A 24,435-nucleotide genomic window follows, 5' to 3' on the forward strand; every position below is an offset into this window, starting at 1 on the left:
TCCCACGTCTCGCCTAGTGTTAGACGAGCAGAGGCAAGGTGTAATTATACAGTTTGAGTACCCTTAGGGCAAGCTGACATAGGCTTTGTGCACCAACTCACGGCAGTTTGAACTCCTGGAGGGATCTCATTTGTTAAAGCTGTTTGCATTGAGTTTCAGATGCATTAATGGATTATGAAAGACACACCAGACCGAAACTGTGATCCCAGCTCCACTCGCAGGCTCAGGGAGACGCTGTCAGGCTGCAGGGGTTATGCATGGAGATGGTGTGATGCTCATTATGGGAGTTTCCCTGGCAGAAGATTTCCAGGTCAGCTTCCGACTGTTCCTTTGAACTCCAGTTTTTGTTGTTTTTTTTTATTCCTTTGCCCCGTGGCAGGAGCACCACTGATTTTCCTCCCCACACGTCAGGGAATAATATGGAAAAGGCTCTGGCTTAGCAATGGGAAAAGTTCAGTCTACTCTGGATAAGCACCCAAAAATTCCAACGCTTCTCTGAACTTTAGCTAAACTTCTCCAGAGTTGGCTTGGGGCTGGAGGACTCCTGAGATTAGGTTTCCTCTAGAGATTTCTGCCACTTCCACTTCTGGTCCAGCTGGAAACTAGCAGAGAAAACATCCCAGCATTTCAGACCCATGACCAAGGCTTGGCTCAGGTTTGGTTCTAAATGCCAGCACAGGAGTAGGAAGCAAATTTCACCTGACACACCTGTTCTCCTGCCCCTAGATCACTGGGATCATATGGGGATTGGGGCTCGCTCTCTCTGCATACCAGCCCAACCGTCTTCAAATGAAAGGCCTGCAGGAGGGGAAAGAAATCCTTGTGATGCTCCCTAGATCCTTCCCTCACAGGGGCTAGGTTCATATCTCCTGCAGAACAAGCAGGGGCTTCCATTCCTCAGAACCAGGAGAGTGCAGGAATCCTTGGGGACCCAGGCCATCAGCATGGGGACCCCAAAGCCCCTCCAGCTGCCTGGAAGTACAGCTCCATAGTGCTAAGGAACTCCCCTGCTCATTGCTCTGCAGGAAGCCACCCTTAAAGGGTGCTTTCCACAGCGGCTGCAGGCCGCATCAGTATTTCAGCAGTCACTGCTGCTCACTGGGCAGGAGGCTGGGTAGAGGGGCACATACATCCCTAGACCCATTTCTACACACAGATCCCTGGACACAAAGGGCCCCCAGGAATCTGGTCACAAACACAGGCCATGCTGTGGTAGCAGCTGGATCCCCTGGCCCCAGGAGTGGATCCTGGTGCTGTGGGGACAGTCACCTCCCAGGTGTTCACAGACTTGCTGGGAGGCTCTTGCACTGTAGCCCTTCTAGGGAGCAGTAGTTGCAGTATCTGGAGCCAGGCTCAGACAGAGGCACCACCTGCGGCAGCCGTCTCTGCAGCACGTTGACCCCATGCCATGCAGAGCGGGCAGGTCCCTGTGGGGCAGGGTGCTGGGCTGGAGATGCCCAGCCGGCAGAGACACTGCACTTTCCAGCAGTGCTACTGTTGTGTGTGTTACAAGAGGACCGAGAAGCCCCCAACCCCAACGTGCAGACATATAGAAAGAGGCAATCCCCACTCTGAGTTTGCAGTCTGCGTAGCTCTTCGCAGGCCTGCGTCACGTGGCCTCTGCAGTCGATGCTAGATCAGCTGGGAGCAGGGGACCAGCCATCAGATCCACATCTGACCACAGGTGCTGGTGCATTGCCACAGTCTCACTGCGGTTTGCTTGTGCAAGGGGAGCTGGACCGTGAGATACTGCTCTGCCCTGGTGCTGCCAAGTGCTGCACTCACCTGATGCTTCCTGCAGGAGCCTGGTGGAAGTGAGACACGCTCACCCAGACATGTGTGTGTGTTGGGGCCAAGTCACCATGCTCCTTTCCCACGCTTGTGAAGCTATTATTGAAAGGCTTGTTACCAATCCCTGCGGTGCCCGAGGCGTGGCCCGGCACCCTGGAAACGTTGAGCGAAACTGCTTACTCACTGGGAGCCACTGTGGGTGGCTGAGCTGCCGGTCTCTGTGCTGCAAGTCTGGGCAGCTCTCTGGAGCCCTGCAGCGCTGAACAGAGCGCCGCTCCCATCCAGGAGCGCCCGCAGCCAGAGACACCAACAGACACCTGGCAACAGAGTGAGACACTGACAGATTATCAGGCTCACAGAGGTGGACAGACATGTGTACCCATCTTTTACAGAGACAGAAAGACAGCCCCAGTGCAGACTGGAAAGTTCTGGTTTGTCTTTACATCCATCAGAGCTGTAGGAAATGAGAGAGGGTTGGAGTCTTCAGCATACAGAGGATTCCCACGGTCAGAGTGCAGACGCCATGCACATTCAGTCCTGGTGCAAGTGGGTGCAGCATCATTAGATGTTGATTAGATGTCTGCAATCCCATTGCCCCAGGAGGTCAGAGCTGAATGGCTACAGCTTGCTCTCTTTCCACATACACAGGGCCTTTCCTTTTTAGGGGAAGTCCTGCATGTGGACTGAGCGCACTCCATGGGATTGCCGAGGTGGTTATACCTAGTGACTGACAAAGGGAATAGAGGGGGTTACATTAGGGTGAATTCAGAGTATCCCCACTGAAGGCAGCAAGAAACTGAGATAGAATGGAGCAGAATTTGCCTAGTTACCCCTCGTAATGAGCCATTTACCCATCTTACCCACACCTAAAGAAACTCATATTTTGACCTCTTCCTCCCAGTGCCAGAGTCAGGCTAACCAGTGCCAACATGCAGCGCGTCTGAGTGCTTCGCAGCCAGGGCTGCAGAGAAGCTGTTTCACTTGTACGTTCCGTCACAATCTGTTTGACCTTCTGGATCATTTGCGCAGGGAGACAAATATCTCAAGTCTTCAGATTAGGCGTTTGTGGAGCCCTGGGCCAGAGCAAGTGGGGGCCCCTCCCCACCCATTCTGCCTGCAGTCCCATCCCCCCCAGTGCTCCTGCCAGGGAGCAGGGGCTTGTCATGCTCAGCCCACCCAGAGCTCCTCCATTTTTCTGAGGGGGCCCCAGGGATGGGCCCCGTGACTAACCCACCACTGGCAGGAAAGAACCTAACAGGAGAAACCCAATGACTGTCCAACATGCTGTTGACATGTGGTGTGTTCTGTTTTATATTCCAGCAATATAGTCCTTCAGTACAAAGCCCACATCACAATATCCCCTCAAGGGACGCAAAAAAATCCTGAGCTAGGAGCTGGGACTTGGTGGCTTCCTTTCCAGTGGGAGAGACAAAAACTCACCACAGGAACAACCCTGTGTAAAAGCTGGGTTTACCTTGGATGCTGAGTAAAAAGCAGGAGCCAGAAAAACAATAAGGCTGAAATAGTCCCTCAGAAACAGCTCCTCCTGGCTTGGGAAGATTCCCAGATGTCAAATTCCAGGGGAGTATTTCAGATTCCCTGGGAGAGGCTGAACATTCAGCTGGGAATACCAGCCATGTCCCACAGGTCACAGCTTCAGACAGAGTTGCCGTGCCGGCCGGTCTAGGCAGTGCATTGGGCACTGGCCTGCTGCACAGGGCTCTTGGGCTGGTAGAATAAATGGGCTTTGTGGCCTTGCTCCAAATAATCGAAGCATCCCAGACACAGGTGACTCCGGGCTTGGCTGTCAGTGATGTCACAACTGAGGCAGACACACCTTTGACCCCTAGCACACAGCTAGAGCAGACCTCTCTCTTCAGGGGCTTTGTATCAGCAGAAGAGGTGGCTCTCCCCACTTCTGGGGGGTAATTGGCCTTTTGTGCTCTGATGAAAGTTACTTGCCCTCAGCTCCAGGCCTTGTAATGCCACCTGAGGCCTGCAGTGGTGGCCTCTCCCTGCCATTGTTAATTAAGGGTTTCTATTGTCTGCAGAGACACCTGCACTGAACAAAACCTTTTGGCTCATGAGTCTGAACCCCCACTAGCATTTCATTGTCAGAGAGATGCAGCTCCCAGAGCAGCAACAGGAGCTCTGTCAGGCCTAGGGAAAATGGGCTAAAATTCCCCACCATTGCTCCCCTGGCTCAGCAAGGTTAAGCACCTAAGACCTGGCTTTCAGAGGTGCCCAGCACCTACCTGCAGTTCCTTGCAGAGTCAGCTGGAGTTTTGCTTATCCAGCCCCCCCTGAAAAATCAGGCTCAGCTTGGCAAGATCCTGAGCGTGGTATTTACATCGCCAGCCACAGCTAGTGGCCCATCTGCACTAAGGCCTCCAGGACTGTCAGAGCTGGTGGGAACAGTGGGAATTTTTTGTAGAATTTCTCCTGCAACTTAAGAAGTGTTTCTGTCTTTAACACTCAGATGCCCAACTCCCAGTGGGGTGCAAACCCCAACTAGATCCATTTTACCCTGTATAAAGTTTACACAGGGTAAACTCAAATTGTTCACCCTCTATAACAGAGAGAGATGCACAGCTATTTGCACCCACCAGATATTAATACATACTCTGGGTTAATAAGTAAAAAGTGATTTTATTAAATACAGAAAGTAGGATGAGTGGTTTCAAGTAGTGACAGACAGAACAAAATGAATTACCAAGCAAAAAAAATAAAATAAAAACATGCAAGTCTAAGCCTAGAATAATAAGACTGAATACAGATAAAAATCCCACCCTCAGATATATCCAGTCTGTGAAAGAATCTTACTGAAACACCTTCCTAGTCTGGGCACAATCCTTTCCCTAATACAGCCCTTGTTCCAGCTCAGGTGGTAGCTAGGGGATTTCTCATGATGGCCACCCCCTTTGTTCTGTTCCACCCCCTTATGTGCCAAAGCCATAAGATGGGAATCTTATGTCTCTGGGTCCCCCCATCCCCTTCTAAATGGAAAAGCACTAGGTTTAAGATGGATTCCAGTACCAGGTGACATGGTCACATGTCCTGCGACGACCCCCCCCCCCCGCCCCCCCAAGCCTTCATTCCTCCCACCCTGACACACAGGAAGGCCTGCCTGCAAACAGAGCCATCCACGGTCAATTGTCCTGGCTGATGCGCCCCCCCCCCCCCCAATCTAGATTCCCAGCCACCATTAATGGCTCACACTTTGCATAACTACAACAGGACCTCAGTTATATTTCATATTTCTAGTTTCAGATACAAGAATGATACATTTATACAAATAGGATGACCACACTCAGTAGATAAGCTTTGTAATACCTTACAAGAGACCTTTTGCATGAAGCATATTTGTTATTATATTCACTCATTAGCATATTTTTATAAAATCATAGTGTGCAACTTCACAGTAAGATTCTCTAAAAGCGGTCTCTTTGGTGTGAGATCTAAAATGCAATCAACGTGGGGTAAGTGCCTAGTGCTTTAAGACTGGGAGTAACCTGAATTATTGCTGTGAGCCTTGATGTAAGGGACCTTCTATCACAAAGGTAAGATTACCCCAAGTAGCAAGACAGACCAGAGTACCTCAGGGCACTGTCTGTGACGCATGGTTAAGCGGTTATGGAGCCTGAAGAGTTACACTTGATAATTACTTGGTGAAATCTAAGTATAGAACTCACCACTAATTTGGTGTTTGTGCCCTGATTCTTAACAGTCTGCCCTGAGGTTGGTATTCATGCTCTTGAATCACTGCAGGACAGCTTGACAGTAGTACAAACTTTCTACTGGTAAATGGCAATGATCATTTCATTTCTTTACCCATATGTATTGCTGATCAGAGAACATTCAAAGCTTCTGAGAATTATAAACTCTTAACCAAGTGCTAATTCACATTAGAACCATTTACCTGTGTCTGGCAAGCAGGCTGTGTCCTCTAACACTAGGTAGTGTTTTTTGCTTCAAAGCATTTTACAAACATGAACCCTCACAACACTGCTGGGAAGTCTCCTCATTCTCCTTTAACTGAGGCAGAACCATTAAGTGATTAGTACAACACCAGAGAGGGCATTGGTGTCAGAGCTGGGGTTAGAACTCCAGTGTTGCAGGCTCCCAGACCTGTGACAGAATGAGGAGTTTGCAGCATATCAGTAAGGAAGCTCAGCAGCAACCTTCTGTGTGGGCTGGATTTTTCTCCCCATCATGGATACATACACTCATATGTTCTTTACTGGCCAGGAGTAAATCAGTCAGAACTCAGTCTAAGGCGGCTCTGCATCTCCGGTGTGCCCAGAATGGGGGTTATCTTCAGGCAGACAGACAGATTGTTTGGAGCAATTAATTGTTGGGAGTGGCTGACATCCTCCTGTAGGCTGCTCTCTCTGCATTTGGAATCATCTGTTCAAATACCCAACAGTCTAGTGAGCAAACAAATTCAGAGATGCCCATAGGGGAATTCTCCTGTGTCAGGGTCACTGTCTCCAGCCCTGCAAAGATGCCATTGCTAGGACATGAATGCTCTAAAGATGGATATCATCCCACATGAAGTGAGGGTCAGTCTGCACAGAGAGTAGTCATTCTAGCCTTCACCATGGTGCCCTGCTAGGCCAGCATTCAAACGGAATAAAAACTTTTCCTCTCAAAAGGATCAACTCCTCTCTCATTGCAGAGCCAAGCCAATGCAAAGGCCATCTTACTGGCCCTCTTATCTGATGGCACCTGCACTGAGCCCAGGTTGAATGGGCCCAGCTAGGGGAGATGGTTAGGGTCCGATTGTCAGAAGCCCTAAGCACATGTAACTCCACTTAGAGCCAAAGTGAGTCACATGTTCACACCTCGGGGGCGGGGGGGGGGGGAGAATCAGACCCTTGGTGCATATTCAGAGAATGTAACTAAATCAAAGCAGGGGGCCATGATGGGAAGAGCTTTGGGAAGAAGTGCCTTTTTCTCCTGGCACCTCCCCTGCAGTGCTGTGTGGCCTTATTCTCCCTCCAGCTAGTGATGTGTTGCACCAGGCCTTTCCCTTGGAGCCGCACCACAGCAGTGGGGTCACTTCCCAGCAGGAAGGGCAAGAGCTCCCTCAGAGGCTAGCGCCAGCCAGCTTCCTGGTGCAACACACAGCCTCGCCTAGTGCCCTGCAGCCCACTGACAGGGACTGGCATTTCCCCACAGCAAGGCGCTCAGCCAATCGACAGCAGGGGAATGACCCACAGCTGGTCCTTAGGAAGGCAGATTCCTGGAGTTCCCATCACATCTGGGGCTCACATGTGTTACATATCCCAGTAGCACCTAGAGGTCCCAGGTGAGATCAGGCCCCCATAGTGCAGGGTGCTGTACAGCCTGCCCCAGACAGCTTGCACTCCGGATACACCAGCCACACCAAGGGTGAGAGGATCCTTATTGCTGTGTGAAAGTGCCCTGCCTGTGGTGCTCTCCTGCAGCAAGCCTTGACATCACTGGAGCATCTGCCTCAGTTTCCCCTTGTTTGCCCATTAAGGAACAGCATCTCCATGTCAGATATAGTCACTCATCTCTGGGCATAATTTACATAGACCAGCTCCCCAAGCTTTTATAGTAACACCACTCTTGACAAGCCCACACTGAACACACAAAGGGGTACAGCAGTTCCTCCATTCACCTCTTCAGGGGCAATGCCTCCAGGTCACCTATCCAAGAGTTAATAGCAGCACTGTGTTCCCAGTCCCTTCCCCCCCAGTCTAGGGCCTCACTCTCCAGGCTGCCAACCAGAGAGCAACCATACTCTGGACTCTTACCACAACCCCCAAGTCAGGTCCCACAAGAGAGGGGCCCCACCCTGTTCCACTCCACAGGCCACCCTGCTGAGACTTCTACCCCTGCTCAGAGCATAGCCCTCCTCTTGCTCCTAGGCTCAGCTTCCCCCAGCCTTTTGTCCAGGGCCACAGGTTGAACCTTCCACTCATCAGGGGTCCCCAACCTCAGTCAGTTCTCACCAGCAGCTCTGTTTCAGCTCCCATCCAAAATCAGCTCCCTCTTCCACATCTCCTGAGCAAGTCTCAGGAGCCCTCTCCATTGCTTTCTGACTCCCCCTAGCCACCAACACTCTTATCCCACTGAACTCCTCAGCCTGCAGCCCAGATGCCCTCTTTTAAGGTCAATTGGGGGGGGGGGGGTCAGCTGACCAGTCACAGGTACACTGGCCTCTTCCCCCTTAAAGGGCCAGTGTCACCCTTTGACATCCCATTTGACAGGTGAGGAACTGAGTCCCAAGGTGGTGGAGTGACTTGGTGTGATGATCTGGGGAATCTGTCTGTACAACTTAAGATATTGTGCAGTTGTCCTTATGAAAACTGATGTAACATAAAATGCCTCTGTATCTAGATGTATCCACCATTGCTGACAAGCCTGAAAGCATGTTTCTCCCAAAGTAGATACAATGGAGAGTAGTTAGATGTAATGACTATACTCTGGCAGGTCAGTAGGTATGCTAAGGATGTTAGCTGGAACTGGGAAATGCCACTTCCTCCAGCTTCTCTGAAGGGGGGCTAGAATTTGTTGGGGGGGAAGTGGAAATTAACAGCAGCAGGACAAAGAAACCAGGTGTTGATGGTGGGACTCTAAACTCAAGGGACTCAGACAGATACAGGAAGCTTTGGGCAGGAGAGAAAGAGACGGAACATAGGGGTTGGATTTAGCTGTGGAACCAGCCAAGGTCAGAGAAAGCGAGTGGCCCTAAAGGGAGAAAGAGGCTCCCTGGCTCAGAACTCAAGCCATGAGCTGCAACAGAAGGGTCCTGGACATCTCAGAGGACGCCAACCTAAAAAATGCTCCAGGGTGGTGAGGAAACTGAAGCGGGTAAATGCCCAGAGGACATAGATCAGTGTATTTCTTATGTCCTTAAAGCAAAAGTCACGGTGTTGTGGAACGCTGTGCGGAGACTATCTGTTAGCCTGTGGACCCGCCTGGAGTGCTGAGGAAGGCTGTGTCTCAGCTATGGGGGGAACTGAGGGTCTGCGCTAGGAACAGGAGCTAGGCAGTTGAACCCAGGGGGAACTCTGCACCCAGGGACCCTGCCTGGACTCGGTTCAGACTCCGCAAGACCCAGTAAGATGGATGCCCTCAGCAGCCTGGTGAGATGCCAAGAGGGGGCACCTGACTGCATGTGTGACACTTGGCCAGGCTCACACAGGGTGTCTCTTGCAGAGCCAGGAACTGAACACACATCTCTGTCCAGTGTCTTAAGCACAAGGCCATCCTTCCCCACACACCATTCCAACCTCCCCGAGACACCAGAGCGTCCAGACACTCCTTGCTCTCCGGGGCCACAATAATTTCCTTCAACCTCCCCTTGCACCTGGAGAGCTGAGCTGGTAGCGGGGTTGAGAGAGCTCATGAAGATCCTGACCCACAAGCTGGGTCTGCAGTATGGATGGGAGCAGCACAGAGAGGGGAAATGTTTGCATCCTGACATGCAGCTGCTACACCTCCTGCCCACAAGCCGCATGGGTGAGCGTTACATGGACAGACGGGGGGTGGGCAGGGCAGCGTGGGGAGAGCGAATAGCCATTAACGGCCCTAGGAGTGTATGGCTCCAGTTCTGCTGCTTGGCCCTGACAGAGACACAGCTACTGCGCCAGCCACCCGCTGTTGTGGGCAGAGACAGAGGTGCTGTGCACCTGTGAGCAGAGAGATGCGGGCGGGCGGTGTCCGAACTCTGGCCTGTGCATGCCATGTGGAGTGCCCCATCTCAGCTCCACGCTGCTTGGGGGAGAAGGTTGGCACAAGAGGTTTTGGAGTCTTTCCCCTCACATGGGAGAGGAGGAGGTGATTGGACTGTAATTAGAAAGAGGAGGAATGACATGGTGGGTTGTGGGGTCTGCAGCTCAGGTCCCTTGCACCATGTGCAGCCCCAGGGTGAGGATTCTGCTGTGCCCCAGTGTAGGAACCCACAGCATTTGAGATCAGCTCCCCTGGTTTTTAGGTGAGTGCCTGGCTATGGGAAGGACTAAAAACTTCTCAGGCCTGGACAGAATTTGACTCAGTCTCCAGAAACTGCAGGGTTTGGTGTAACTTTCAGATTCCCTCCCCCTCTGCCCTTGGGCCCAGCCTACTAGGGCAGGTTGTTTGTCTGGTTTGTACCAATCTACTTCCCCTCATAAAGAGATCTATAAGTGTCTGCCACCTCCAGGCCTGTCTAGCTGGAAGTGCTTGCATACCGAGGACCATGCTCCCCAAAGGAAGGGGTGGTCCATCTCCTCCTAGCAAGTATAGCAGGTTTATACCACTGTCATGCCCCTGCCCTGCCATGGCCATGTATTTGCAAGGGTCCCCCAGGAGGCAAATTCAAGGCCTGAAAAAGGTTCTGGTTTGCCAACCTGCAAGGTTAGGGACAAGACCAGACATGACCTTAGTAGCTGAACAACACAGGAGATGCCAGAGCATTGCATCAGGGAGAGAGTTTGTGCTGCAGCATGTTGACGTAATTAGCGTGATGCCTGGCTGAAGCTGGGCTGAGGGGCAGCAGCTGCTCAGACACATTCGGGCAGCTATCAGGATGCTGCTGCTGTTCAGGGCCTTCTTCTTCGAGAGCAGGTTGGAAGCAGATTTGCAGGACTGACTTTATAGTAAACGTGTTTCACACCTGTACTAGGACAGGCTAGGAATATTCTTCCCAAGAAAAGCATTCATTTCTCTGAACACAGATGCTGGGAATTTTAATCTGATTTAAATTAATTAGCATTTCCAGCCCCCCCAAAGCTAAGCAGCCATCTCTGCCACCTTTCTAGGCTCCTGGACTCCAAAAGGGCTAAAACTCACATTCGTGAGCCCACAAACTACAGAGAACCAAAACCAGTGAGCAGACAAACCCTTCAGGCAGGCAGTGTTTCACTGGAAACTGCCAGGCCAGTTTTTGGTTATAAAAGAGAAAACCTTGGGATTTCTGATTCATAAAAAAATAATATCTACAAGTAACCTCAGAGCTGAGAAACTGGACTTTAACACTGCAATAATAATGTGCACTGGGGGTGGGGGGGGTGTGCAGGGGAGAGGCAGGCTTGCATCCAAAGCACTTAAAGGTGAGTAAGTATTATCAGCCACAATTTACAGCTAGGGAAACTGAGTCAGATAAATGCCAACATTTTCAAACTTGGGTGCCTCAAATGACCTAAACAAGTTTCAGAGTAACAGCCGTGTTAGTCTGTATTCGCAAAAAGAAAAGGAGTACTTGTGGCACCTTAGAGACTCTGTGGAAACTGCAGTATGCGTCCGATGAAGTGAGCTGTAGCTCACGAAAGCTCATGCTCAAATAAATTGGTTAGTCTCTAAGGTGCCACAAGTCCTCCTCTTCTTTTTGACCTAAACAAGGAGCTGATTGTCAGCAGTGGTGGGCCTCCATCTCACTGCTGGAACCACTCTGTGTTTAGGCACCAACAGGTTTCAGTTCTTGGGTATAGTCATGCACTGAGCCAGTGGCAAAGCCAAGCTGAGAACCCAGGGCACCTGACTTCTCACCCCAATACAAGCCGTTGGACCACAGCTGCCCCTGTGTCAGAGGGGGTCAGCAGTGAGGCAGAGGGATTCCCACCAATGTTTACTTCCCTGTTAAGTACTCCCCCTCCTCCATTCTAACCTGACAGAACTTCTAGTGGCCAGGGATGGCCCCATTTGCAGAGGAACAGGAGTACTAGGCCCTGGCCTGCAGAATCAGACTCAGCACTTTCCATCTTCAGATCTCGGCACAGAGTATAATGCTCGCTGCCCCCATGTCCAGGTACCTGTTTCGGTCTCAGGAGGAACATCCCCGTGCACCCCCCTGCCTATGAACCATCACTAGACCCGTCCTCTAGCCAGAGGCCGTGTGCATCCACCCGACAGGCACTAGGCCCAGACTAGCGTCCTGACCAGGGTGCCACACAGCGATACCTTGGCCTCCGGGTGGGTGGCAGAAGTGTCAGTCGCGGAGGGCAGCACTGTCATCCCTCACTGGTGCCACTGCTCAGTGGTGACTGGTGCATGTGGGGAGCTATCCACTCGCCGAACCCAGAAGGCAACGGGTCATGCGCCCATGCTTCATCCGCCCAGCTGAGTGCCAGGGATTGGCCATCCTCACAGCAGGGGACTTGCAGTGCCTGGGCCAGCAGTAACACACTCCCCAGGCCCACTGCAGCCCTGCTCCCCCTCTGCTGCAGGGGGCAGCTTCTCCATGCTGTGCACCCCTGGATGTCAGGAGCCCCCCCAGGCACTCAGGGCAGCTTCGGCTCTCGGCCTGGGTCACCCGCCCGGCTGGCAATGCAGGGCGCGACAGGGCTCGTTCATGCCCAGGCACCACACAGGCCAGGTTGCTTCAGTCAGAGCATTTTATTTGTATGAAAATATAAAGTGTCTCCCACATATTAAACTCCAGTGACTCCAGAGCAAGGGCCAGTCAGCCTCTGGCCAAGCAAGCAGTGTGCAGTTCACAGGCCCAGGAGACACCCTTTGGGTTTCTGCTTCACCCCACTGCCTTGTCACCTGCATGGGGCCAAGTGCTGGGCTCTCCTGGCCCAGGCAGGGCTCTGGCAGGGGCTGTACAGGGATATTTACACCGGGGGGACAGGGGGAAGAGGGCGATCAATGTACAAATAAATAGCTGGGCTCCCCTATGTACAGGCAGATGTGTGCAGAGTCCACCGCTCTACCAGGGCCTCCAGATGCTCAAGTTTGCAGCTTGGGGGTGGGGGGGCAAGGCCTCCCGCACCCCCCTGGCCGAGCTGGCTGGCCCTGCCCTCTGCCAGGCTGGGCACGAGTCCGTGGGGCTGCTGCAGTCCTGGCAGCTGCTGGGCTCAGTGCTGGTCCTTTGCAGGTGCTCCAGCAGGCAGCTGCCGGAGTCTCTGCCCAGGAGGTGGGACTTTGCCAGCAGGCTGGTGAGGCGGGACAGGCAGGCTCGGTATCCCTCGCGGTAACTCTCGGCTGGGTCTAGAGGAGAGAGACAGCGAGTCAGTGCTCAGCCGTGGAGCCAGGGCTGCCTTGGCAGGGGGGCTTGGCCAGCCCCTGGCAGGGAGAGGTCCGGTCCCAGCGGGTACAAGGGGAGCCTGCCCTGGCACGGAGAGGGGCCCAGGGCTGCAGCGGCAGGTCAGTAGAGTCCGATCCTTGGCAAGGGATAAAGGAAGGGGAACTCCGGGGAGCAGGAGCAACACGTGGTCTGGCTGGGGGGGTTCCCGGGGAGGGAGGGGATTCCCCAGGCCGAGCGATTTGAGGAGCTGGCCCTGTCCCGCGCTGGGCCCGGCTGCGCGCAGGTGTCTGGGCTGGGAGGAGCCAGCACTCACCTGGGGCGGGAGGGCAGGGGACCGGGATCTCCTTGAGGAACTGCACGGTCATCTCCAGAATATCCGCCTTCTCCAGCTTGGAATAGCGCGAGCTCTGCGGGAGAGCGACAGGTCAGGCGGCGCCCGGCCCCAGGAGCGCAGCGCCGTGCGGGCCCCGAGAGCGCAGGAGGGAGAGCGCAGGGCGCAGCGCGGTGCCGGCCCTGGGGGGACGCGGTCAGGGCGCAGCGCGGTGCCGGCCCTGGGGGGACGCGGTCAGGGCGCAGCGCGGTGCCGGCCCTGGGGGGGGCGGGGGGTCAGGGCGCAGCGCGGTGCCGGCCCTGGGGGGGGCGGGGGGTCAGGGCGCAGCGCGGTGCCGGCCCTGGGGGGGGGCGGGGGGTCAGGGCGCAGCGCGGTGCCGGCCCTGGGGGGGGCGGGGGGTCAGGGCGCAGCGCGGTGCCGGCCCTGGGGGGGGGCGGGGGGTCAGGGCGCAGCGCGGTGCCGGCCCTGGGGGGGGGGCGGGGGGTCAGGGCGCAGCGCGGTGCCGGCCCTGGGGGGGGGGCGGGGGGTCAGGGCGCAGCGCGGTGCCGGCCCTGGGGGGGGGGCGGGGGGTCAGGGCGCAGCGCGGTGCCGGCCCTGGGGGGGGCGGGGGGTCAGGGCGCAGCGCGGTGCCGGCCCTGGGGGGGACGCGGTCAGGGCGCAGCGCGGTGCCGGCCCTGGGGGGGACGCGGTCAGGGCGCAGCGCGGTGCCGGCCCTGGGGGGGACGCGGTCAGGGCGCAGCGCGGTGCCGGCCCTGGGGGGGGCGGGGGGTCAGGGCGCAGCGCGGTGCCGGCCCTGGGGGGGGGCGGGGGGTCAGGGCGCAGCGCGGTGCCGGCCGGGGGAGACGCGGTCAGGGCGCAGCGCGGTGCCGGCCGGGGGAGACGCGGTCAGGGCGCAGCGCGGTGCCGGCCGGGGGAGACGCGGTCAGGGCGCAGCGCGGTGCCGGCCCTGGGGGGGACGCGGTCAGGGCGCAGCGCGGTGCCGGCCGGGGGAGACGCGGTCAGGGCGCAGCGCGGTGCCGGCCCTGGGGGGGAGCGGGGGGTCAGGGCGCAGCACGGTGCCGGCTGCTGGTACTCACGTCTTTGCCGATGAGCGGCAGGATGAGGGTCTTCAGCTGGTTCAGGCTCTCATTGATGCGGGCTCGTCTGCGCTTCTCCATCAGCGGCTTGAGGGTCTGCGGGCACACAAGGGCACGGGTCAGTTCCGGTGCAGCGGGGGCACAAGGCGGGCGCGCGGGTCAGTCCCAGGGGAGGCGGGGGCTACACGGGGGGTGCGGAGGCCGAGGAATGTGGGGGCGGATCCGAGGGGACCCCAGTGCTAGAGCGCGACCCTCGCTCACCTTCCGCAGCTCAGTGGCCTCCCCGGGTTTCCTGTGCGCCCCCAGCCTGGAGCTGTAGCTCCGCGCCGCCTCGGGCGCTGCGCTGCGTGGGGACATAGGTCCAGGGGCAGGATCGCTGGGAGCTCGGTCCGGGCAGAGCTGCTGGAGGCGGAATCGTGCTCCCAGCCTGGGCTGGAGCCTTTTATGGAGCCGCCTCCGCTGGGCCCCGCCTCTCGCCTTTGTTACAGGGCTGGGGAGGGACGCCCGGGGCAGGGCTGGCTCCTGAAGGAGGCCCCGCCAATTAACAGCCGCCCCCTCTGCTGTGCCCTGGGCTCAGGGCACTGAGCCCTGGGCACTGGCTGCAGGTTAGCGTGCAGCCCGGCCCATCACCTGCCCGGCTCTGGTCTGCCCGCCTCGCGGGGTGCGAGCGGGTGTGCCAGGGGAACCCAGCAGCCCCACCCTGTCCCCACTCCCGCAGCCAGCGCCAGCTTTCCGGCCACTCTGCGGCGTGCATTACGCGCCGCCTGGGAAAGCGCTCGGGATTCGTGCCGGCCCCCCGCCCCCGACGGAGGTGTGCACAGAAGTACTTGCAGACACAGGCCGGGATATTCGGGGGGTCCCTCTCCTGACACGTGCTACGCGCCCGGCTCTGTGCAGGCGTCTCCGCAGTTTAGGACGCGGGTGGACCTCGTGCGGGCACAGAGCTCCTTTCGGGGAGCCCCGCTGCCTCCCTCAGCTCAGCCCCGCCGGGGGGACGCCGGACACGCGGGGGCCCCGGCTGGGGCCGGTCTGCGGCATGTGGGAGGCTTTGCTGCGCGGCGCGTGTTGTCTCCGGCCCCGCGGGCGCAGCTGCCCGCGCCGCGCTCCGCGCACAGTGACCCGCGGGACCAGCGGCCGCTCCCTGGGCCGCCCCTCGGGGACGGCGGCGTCGCTCTCGGCTCCCCAGGCGCGGGCGGACAGGGGGGCACAGAGACGCCCCGGCTCCCCCCGGCGCAGCCCCCGGCCCCGGCCGCCCGAGCTGCTGTCCAGGGTGCTGAGCGCAGGGCCCCGCACTCGCCTCCGGAGGGGGCCGCTTCAGGGACCGTCTCCCGCCGCCCGGCTGCTGGGGCCGGGTGGTTCCGTCCCTGCCCCCGCTGGGAGCCGCAGGGAGTCAGCCCCGGTCACCCCCTGCCTGGGGAGGGGGGCTCTGACCCGCACCCCGGCACGGGCAGCAACGGGCCCTTGTGCGGCACCGCCGGGGTGTTGGCCTCCCGGGGCTGAGCTCGGCCCAGTAGGGCTGGCGGGGGGGCCGTTCAGCGGAGCTTCAAACCACCACCTGCTGCCCCGCGAGGGGAGGGTCCGGGGAGGGCGCTGAGCGAGGGCCTGTATTGCCGAGGGGGGTGGACAGCTCCCCCAAGGACGGTTAGCGGCTGCAAAGCCCCTTAGTTAACTGCTACCAGTCAGCCGGGAGGGAAACGGGTCCCGCACCTGCAACCATGCAGCCAGGTGCAGGTGTCCCTTCACCCCTTCCTGCCAGGGACTAATCTTTACAGGGGAAACTCCTTGTCTGACAGTCTCTTATGGTACCAAAGTGCATTAACCGTCCTTCTGGGGGAAACGAAGGGGCTCTGAGCCGCTGCTGCGGCTGTTTGGCAGGCCTATCCTCTCTCTTCTAAGGACACAACAAGGCGGAGAGGGAGAAGAGACTCGTGAAGACAGAAAAGGCAGCACCTGTCTTGAGGCCTAGCTGCTGGAAAATGAGAGACCCAACCCAGCACAAGGGCCTGTCGGCCATTGGCAGCTCATTTTAAGGCCAGAAGGGACCATTGTGATCATCTAGTCTGAGCTCCTGTCTAATACAGGCCAGAGACCTGCCCCAAAGAAGCGCTGGAACAGATTTTTCAGAAAGACATCCAACCTTGGTTTAAAACTCCTCAGTGATGGAGAATCCACCAGGACCCTTGGTCAACTGTTCCAGGGATTAATGGCCCTCACTGTACAGAGCCTATGCCTTCTTTCCAGTTCTAGATTTCTAGTCAAAATGTCAAGTGATACCAAGTCAAATGCCTTACAGAAGTCTAGGTATATTACATCAACACTATCACCTTTGTCTACCAAACTTGTGATCTCATTTAAAAAAATAAGATATCAAGTTAGTTTAATAACTAACATTTTCCATAAATCCATGTTGATTTGCATTAATTATATTACCCTCCTTTAGTTCATTAGTAAGCAAGTCCTGTACCAGCTATGCCATTATTTTGGCTGGGATCATTACCAGGCTGACAGGCCTTTAATTACCCACATCTACTCTTTTAAAAAATTGGCATTACATTAGTTTTCTTCCAGGCATCTGGAAGTTCCCCAATGCTCTGAGATGAATTGAAAAATCAACATTAATGGTCCAACGAAGCCCTCAGCCAGGTCTTTTAAAATGCTTGGTTACAAGTTATCTGGGCCTGTTGATTTTTAAATGTCTGCCTTTAGTAGCTTCTACTACTTGAACATCCTTCAGTGATACTAGTGGAATGGAAAGAGTATTATCATCCCCATTTGATGAGACTATATCAGCTGTTTTACCCCAAGTATGGAGCAGAAATATTTATTGAACCCCTCTGGCTTTTCTGCATTGTTATTGATAATTCTACCACTTCCATCCAGTAATGGACTGATACCATTCTCAGGATTCCTGGTGTTCCTAATAGATTTTAAAACTTCTTATTCTCCTTCCCTTTGCTGGCCATTGATTTCTCCTTGTGTCCCTTGGCTTCCCTTATTTTCTACATTTCTTTACTTGTGATTTATATTCATTCCTATCAACTTCCCCATTTCTTCTATTTGTTATGTATTATTTTTCACAGCAGCGTTGAGCTGTTTAAGGCGTTACATTTAGCTTGTCTTTCTATTCACATTATCACACCAGTGTTGCAAAAGGTGGCATTGTCTTGCTTGGCTAAGCCAGACTCTTATGGGACAGGAGACAGAGCGTGTTAAACAGGAAAGAGCAGCCGTGTGGTAGGGAAGGGGACGGGGCACATCAAAGGGGCTCACATCCAAGTGCTGTTCAGGATTTTGCTCAGTCCAGTGGAAGGGTGATGTCATCTGGTTTCCTCTCTCTGGGCAGGATATCTTTGGGAATTACGACAGTTAAGTCTCAGTGGGGTGATGACAGGTCCCAGGGCCAGAGGGCAGCGGCGCCTGGTCCCTGGGCTGGGGGTTCCCGGCCGCTCTCGGCTCCCCAGGCCCACCGGGGGGGGGCACAGAGACAGCTGGTTGCCCCCCGGGGGGAGAGTTTGCCCAGGCTCCCCCGGAGCAGCGTCTCCTGTCAGCAGCAGCCCCCGGCCCCGGCCGCCGCCCGCCCGGGCTGCTGACCAGGGTGCTGAGCGGAGGGCCCGGCGTGAGCCTCTGGATGGGGCCGCTTCAGCGACCGCCTCCGGCCGCCCTCGCCGGGTCTCTGCGCCGCAGGATGTGACCCACGGAGGCGGCCGGGAGCCACTCGGGTCTCACGCGGCTGCCGGCGGGAGCCCAGGTCCGACCCCGCCGGAGCCCCGCGCCAGGGAAGAAGAGGAGCAGCCTGCGAGGGCCGTGCCCAGACGGGACGGTGCGGGGATGGGTGGTTAGAGCTAAGCCCTGGCACCCGGGGGTGTCCCGGCTGGGCCCGGTGCTGCCTGCGAGGCTGAGCAGCGGGGTTTGGACACTAGCCCGGAGCCCTGAGCTCCAGCGTGGTACTTGGGACCCCGGGGCGGCCAGGGCTAGCGAAGGAGGGGCCAGGGCTAGCTAAGGGGGCAGCCAGGGCTAGCTAAGGGGGCGCAGGGCTAGCGAGGGGGGGCAGGGCTAGCTAAGGGGGCGCAGGGCTAGCGAGGGGGGGCAGGGCTAGCTAAGGAGGCATCCAGGGCTAGCTAAGAGGGGGAGCAGGGCTAGCAAAGGGGGGCCAGGGCTAGCTAAGGGGGCGCAGGGCTAGCGAGGGGGGGCAGGGCTAGCTAAGGAGGCATCCAGGGCTAGCTAAGAGGGGGAGCAGGGCTAGCAAAGGGGGGCCAGGGCTAGCTAAGGGGGCGCAGGGCTAGCGAGGGGGGGCAGGGCTAGCTAAGGAGGCATCCAGGGCTAGCTAAGAGGGGGAGCAGGGCTAGCAAAGGGGGGGCCAGGGCTAGCTAAGGGGGCGCAGGGCTAGCGAGGGGGGGCAGGGCTAGCTAAGGAGGCATCCAGGGCTAGCTAAGAGGGGGAGCAGAGCTAGCTAAGGGGGCGGCCAGGGCTAGCTAAGGGGGGACAGGGCTAGTGAAGGGGGCATCCAGGGCTAGCTAAGGGGGCGGCCAGGATTAGCTAAGGAGGCATCCAGGGCTAGCTAAGGGGGGGTCAGGGCTAGCGAAGGGGGCATCCAGGGCTAGCTAAGGGGGCATCCAGCCCCCAACAACCGCTGGGCTGGTGCGGCCGGCAGATTTGCTCCTGGGGCTGGGGCTGCCCGTCCGCAGCGGTGGAGGGGAGCCAGGGCTGAGAAGTCACCTCACCACGCTCCGGCCTGGCCCGGGGAGGGCGAAAGGATCCGCGGGCGACCGAGGTTATTCCCCGGGCGGGCCCAAGCTGCCAGAGCCGCCTGTGGCCGGGGGCAGCGCGGGCGTGTTGGATCACAGCAAGGTCAGACCCAGCAGGTCCCGGGGTCACTGGCGTTAGTGCCCCGGCCCCGTGCTCGGAAGGGGCTCTCGGGAAGGGAGGCGAGGGTAGGAAACACGCCGCCATGTGCCCGAGGCAGCGGGGGGCCCGGGACAATAGCGCCGCGCCCAGACGCTTCCCTGAGCAACCGACAAAAAAGCTACAACTCCGGGGGACGACGACGGGGGGGCCTCCAGTGCAATAGCAGGGGGCTGCCTGGGGCTGCTGAGAGCCTGGGCCAGTCGCTCCGACCCATGCAGCGCAGTGGGGTGTAAACCCCATTGCTGGGGGAGGGGGTTGCGAAGCCCACCCCCGCTGGGGGCTCTGCATGTGGCAGGAGGGAAGGAGCGCAGTGGGGCTCTCCCCCAGCAGACACCCCGCAGTTGGGGTCGGTAGTGGGCACCCAGTGCCGCCGCCTTTCCTCTCCAGCGGAGGGGGCCTTGAGGCTGCCTCGGGGGGCGATGGGCGCTCCGTGGGGCTGCCCGCCCCTGTCTAGGAAGAAGGCAGGGGGTCCCTGGGCAGGGAGGGGCCGGGACTGCCCCGGTGTGCCCAGGGCCGCGGCTTGCCTGTTCCGGCCCTGGACCCAGTGGGGGTTGGGCGGGATGCAAGCGCCGGCGGCTGCCTGGGGGACTCGTCTTTCCTCGGGCTCTCCTGAATTTGTGCCTCAGAAGCAACCCCGAAGAGCTGCCCAGGACCGGCTGGCTGCGCTCCCAGCTCGGTGCAGCGCCGAGCACTCCAGGCAGGGCAGGGGCAGTCAGAGGCTGCTGAGCTGTCAAGAGCCACCAGCGGGGGCTGCTGGGGAGCCACTTCCGTCCGGGGTTCGCGGCTCGCCGAGCCTGTGCAAAGCCAGAAGCTCCCCCTGGGTTTCTTTCCTTTCGCTCCTCAGCCCTTGCAGCCAAGCCCCGGCCGTGACAGACCCGTGGGCTGGAAGAGAGACGGGGCTGAAATCCGCGCTCAGCCCTTCTCCGCAAAGCCAAACGCCTCGAGCACCCCGGGGGCCGCGTTCAGCTTCATCCCCCTGCCCTTGGAATCGGTCCCAGGGCGACCCCCGCCCCAGACAGCCACCGGAGCAGCCACAGGATGGGGGGCACGTCTGCTGCCCTAACTGCCGCGAGACAGACAGACGGACAGACAGACAGGCCGCGATCGCCTCCCCACGCTGCCGGACAATGGGGGGCGGGGGAGGATCTGACAAAGAACCAGCCCCGCGGGGCAAGGCTGGCTGGGGTGGGATCCAGGCCGTGACAGCGCTGGCTACCGGGGTACCTAGATAGATAGATAGATAGATAGATAGATAGATAGATAGATAGATAGATAGATAGATAGATAGATAGATAGAAGCAGAATCTATCCATCCCCATACCCCCCACTCCCCCATCTAGCTGTCTGTCCATCCTCCCACTATCTATCATCTGTCTATCTATCTAATCTATCTATCTATCTATCTGGATTAAGTATAAAGCCCATTACTTCCCACACATCTCTCCTAAGTGGGCCTGGGAAAGGCCCGGGGAGGAACCCAGGGCTGGAGAGGGCCTGCTGCCAGTGCCCCATTTGAACCGGCCCTGGAGAGTTACCAGGGCGGCAGGGCAGGGCTTGGCAGCTGGGATTGCTGAGCTGAAGCCCCAGTTCTGGCCCTGACTTTCTCTGTGGCCTCTCCATCCCTGAAGTGGAGATAGTGCTTCTCTCTGCCGAGGAATGTAGACCCTGTTCCTCCCTGTTGTATAGAGAGATTTCTGCAAACCTACCCCAGGGACATCTGGCAATATCTGTAATGCCAAGTAAGTTCCACCTACTGTAAGTGCGAGGTCCTAGGCTAATGCTGATGTATTCTATGTAATTCCAAGGGTCCCCTCCCTGGCAGTTTGGACAGACGTTGGCTCGGTACCTGGCATTAGGGTGACCAGATGTCCCAATCTTATAGGCACAGTCCCGATATTTGGGGCTTTGTCTTATATAGGCACCCACCCCCTGTCCCGAATTTTCACACTTGCTGTCTGGTCACCCTACCTGGCATGTCCCAGCAGCGGTAGAGTTCTCCATTCTTTTCTCTTTTGTGGCTTCTTATCAGAGTGGTCAGACCCTCCATGGAGCCAGGAGACTCTGCCCATCCCTTAGGCCGTTCTGCTGTTAGATGCAGAGAAATGTCAATCCAGTGAGAAAAGGGAAGACAAAAAGAATAAAATGACACAGTCCTTCCTACACCTTTGTAGTTAAACTGTCTGGTGTTGGGCTTGCTGAGATATTTTCCATTCATCTTATTGTGAACAACCCTGTCCAGTTCTGGGAGAACACTTCATCCAGTTCTCTGGGCATCCAACAGCTCAACTCTGGGCTCCTCACTGAGGTTTCCTCACTGGCATACAATCAAACTACACTTGAGTTGTTCAGGCTGAAGCGTAGGGGCTGAGTATAGGGTATACCACACATCCAGCGTACATACGTTTGTCTTTACACTTGCATTTGATACTATTGGTTAACACATCGTACCCTACACTTTATGATTGGTCTGCCAGTGTTTGTAACCAATCCCTGCACAGATCATGAACTGTCCACGGTCTGCAAAGCATGCTAGCGAGCAACGCTGCAGCTGAAAGCTCATCACCCCTCGTACTGGCTCATTATCTACTAACTACGTTATTCACAGGGCACTTGTAAGTTTATGCATTGTCCATTGCTAACCTCTGTGTCCTCATGTCGGTTTTCTTTCATTATTCATGCAAGGCCTACACCTGTTGAAAGGCCTAGGTCCTTCCCGGGGGCCCAGAGCTTGCATTGACGTTGGCTGCGGGGAGCCTGGGAGCTCACTTCAGTGTAAAGGGAAGCATCAGTCACTCTCATGTCATGTGCAACTAATGAGGTAAATATGTTCTGCTTCCCTTGTCTGTAGGCGGAGCTGAAACAATACAGTGCTGTCATTTCTGGGCACAAAGGAAGGCCAGTTCCCCTCACAATAGTCCTTGGCCAGCTACTTACACATTCAGACTTTAATTTTAGAGCAGTTGCTTAGAAGATCAGATCAGATGTGTCCGTCCTGAGAGAGAGGCCTTGGTGGCTCTTGGCAGGAAGGAACAGGCTAGCTAGAGATTGCTCTCCTCCCGTCTTTGGAAGGCCAAAGATTACTTTACAAAATACAGTGCTGCAGCCGGGCTTGTCCGCTGGTGTGTGGGTGGAGGGGGAGCACATGTCTGGCCCCTTCAATCTCCACTTCCACTGGCAAGCGTGTGCCTTAGAGCCCCACCCAGTGATTTACACCTTGCCCTAAAGAAGAGAATTCATTCCTGGAAGCTGACTGTGCAGCAATAGTCAGAAAACCAAGTGACACCAACAGAAATCCGTGACATTGTCCAATGTGCTGCCCTATACTGTGCGTAGGAAAATAACCTCATTAACACCCTTCTGTGACCTGGCGCTGGGGAGTTCACACTGGGTGTGTTTATGCCTGAGGTTTACTCCTTTGCTTTTGCCTCTGTATAGATTTCAAGAGAGTTTTATTGCATGTTTGGAGGAAAGGGCCTTGCCACCACGAGAATGACACTCACGACACTCAGTATCAGAGCTTGAGAGGCTGCGGATTTACACAGAAAGGTCAGTGATGCTTGTGGATGGAGAAAATGGAGCTTTGATTTCTCCCAGACAGATTTATACAGTGGTCACCAGGTTTAGCGCAGAGATGGGCAGCCAGAAGGAAAAGCCCTGAGCACTTGTCACATCCCCTGGCACCCTGGGACACCCTGACTTCTCCTCTGTGGCCTGGGGCTTGAGGGGGTTGTTCTGAGTTTTCAGTGGTTTAGTGGCTAGCACCATCTTGTGGTGGAAGCGTTTAATGGCTACATCTGGGATTCACCATGATGGGATTCAGGGGACTGTTCTGAGCTGCCGTATCATCGACGTGGTTCTGAGCAGACCACGTAAGTGCTGCTGGCCTAGCAGGGAGTGTGGTCAAATACGTCTCTCTAAAACATACAAGCAAAGGTTTATTAGAGACATGATGAAGGCAAGACCCAGGGGCCTCAGCATGGGAAAAGCCTCCTTTTCCCCATCCCCAGCTGGAAAAGGCAGGCCAGCTCAGCAATGAAAGGGTCCAGTTCTGAGGTTTAGAAGGAAACCGAGTGACGCAATAATGATCATCTGCCTGGAGATTTAATGTCAGGGGCTCCTGGAGCGAGATTTAACCAGCGGGGCCCCGCGCTCTGGCCTGCCTCATTTGTTCCACATGACATTTCCGCAGTGCAAGGGGCTGCTCCAGAGTCAGCTCCTCTGCAGCTCTCCACTGCCTCAGAGCTGGTTTGTGCTTGCGAGGAGAACATCCTGCTCCTGAGCGAATGAAAAAAGGATCTCCAAGGCCAGCTCAGAACTGAGAGATGCCCAGCAAAGGCCTGCAGGCTTCTCTGGAGGGACTCAGAGGTCACCCCTAGCCGCTGGGCTCTGCTGTCTGCAAAGCCAAGCCAGGTGCTGCCAGGCCGGGGCAGGATCAGAATCACCTTCAGCAGCTCCACAGCCAGGCCTCCGCAGCTCTGCCGCCCGCTCTCAGATCCCATGGGCGGTGCCGTGACCATCTTCTCCATCCTTTGTGGGGTCTTTGCCGTGGCCAGCACCATCACCTCGCTCTGCACAGACTGTTGGCAGGTAATATGCACTTTGGTGTCCTTTCTGTCCCATCTGGGAAGGTAAATGTCACTGGGCTATGGAGACCTCCCTGCTGAGGCGGGCTCCTGGGCTGGTGTGTGCACTCACATGGGGCAATGCAGCATCCCTCAGCAAACTCTCCTATCTGCCCTGGGTCGTCATGCCTAGGAAATCCCCCGAGCAGCATGAAACCCCCCAGCCTCTGCTCTGACAAACATGCCCCATACATCAAAGAGGAGCTGTAAATTCTAGTCTAGCCAGGTTCTTACGCAGGGCCCATCACCGTGGTATCTGAGCACTTCCCTCGCTCTCCTGAAGAATGGGGCTTGTCGGGATCTACGCAGACTCTGGGTTGGTGTAATTAGCCGGCGCGCTCCAGACAGCACATTCAGAGCAGAACTAGGGTGGTGAAGTGGAGCGATGAGGCTTCGCTGCCCTGGAGTCGCTCCAGCCCGGGTTATTGAACGAGCACTGCGCACGGGGTACTGAGCTCTGCGGAAAATCTGGCCCCAGCTGGTGGTGCTGAGCCTCGAACTCTGGCCCCAGGGGAGCACATTATAATGACCAGTCAAATGCTGCTACTGACCAGAGCTGAAGAGTGTTGTTGGCAAACAGGGCCTGGTGCTTTCCGGAGAGCGTGGCATCTACCGCCCATACAGGTGCTAGAGCAGGCCCTGAGGGAGGCCAGGGTCTGAGGACGGTAGAGGAGAGAGTTAGAATAAAAGCAGGGTGTCTTGTATAGCGTGACGGGATAGTCAAGGGGA

At 56.8% G+C, this 24,435-nt stretch overlaps 1 protein-coding gene across 1 annotated transcript; it reads right to left on the reverse strand.

Moving 5' to 3' along the window:
* Positions 1-12,153: 12,153 nt before the first annotated feature.
* HES2 (hes family bHLH transcription factor 2) lies at positions 12,154-14,573 on the reverse strand. Its single transcript, XM_084651410.1, has 4 exons — positions 14,441-14,573; positions 14,180-14,275; positions 13,086-13,179; positions 12,154-12,735 (listed from the first exon to the last, which is right to left on the reverse strand). Exons 1-4 carry the CDS (start codon positions 14,534-14,536, stop codon positions 12,455-12,457), a joined length of 567 nt encoding a protein of 188 aa, XP_084507536.1. The 5' UTR covers positions 14,537-14,573; the 3' UTR covers positions 12,154-12,454.
* Positions 14,574-24,435: the final 9,862 nt, after the last annotated feature.

The sequence above is a fragment of the Lepidochelys olivacea genome (genome assembly GCF_965140295.1).
Source record: "Lepidochelys olivacea isolate rLepOli2 genome assembly, chromosome: 18".
Classification (NCBI taxonomy): domain Eukaryota; kingdom Metazoa; phylum Chordata; order Testudines; family Cheloniidae; genus Lepidochelys; species Lepidochelys olivacea.

Bases quoted from the DNA above. Each gene is read 5' to 3' on its own strand.
- HES2 (XM_084651410.1), bottom strand. From the start codon at position 14,536: ATGTCCCCACGCAGCGCAGCGCCCGAGGCGGCGCGGAGCTACAGCTCC. The intron at 14,276-14,440 runs GTGAGCGAGGGT...GTGTGCCCGCAG, and splicing joins AGGCCACTGAGCTGCGGAAG to ACCCTCAAGCCGCTGATGGA. The intron at 13,180-14,179 runs GTGAGTACCAGC...GCTCTCCCGCAG, and splicing joins TGCCGCTCATCGGCAAAGAC to AGCTCGCGCTATTCCAAGCT.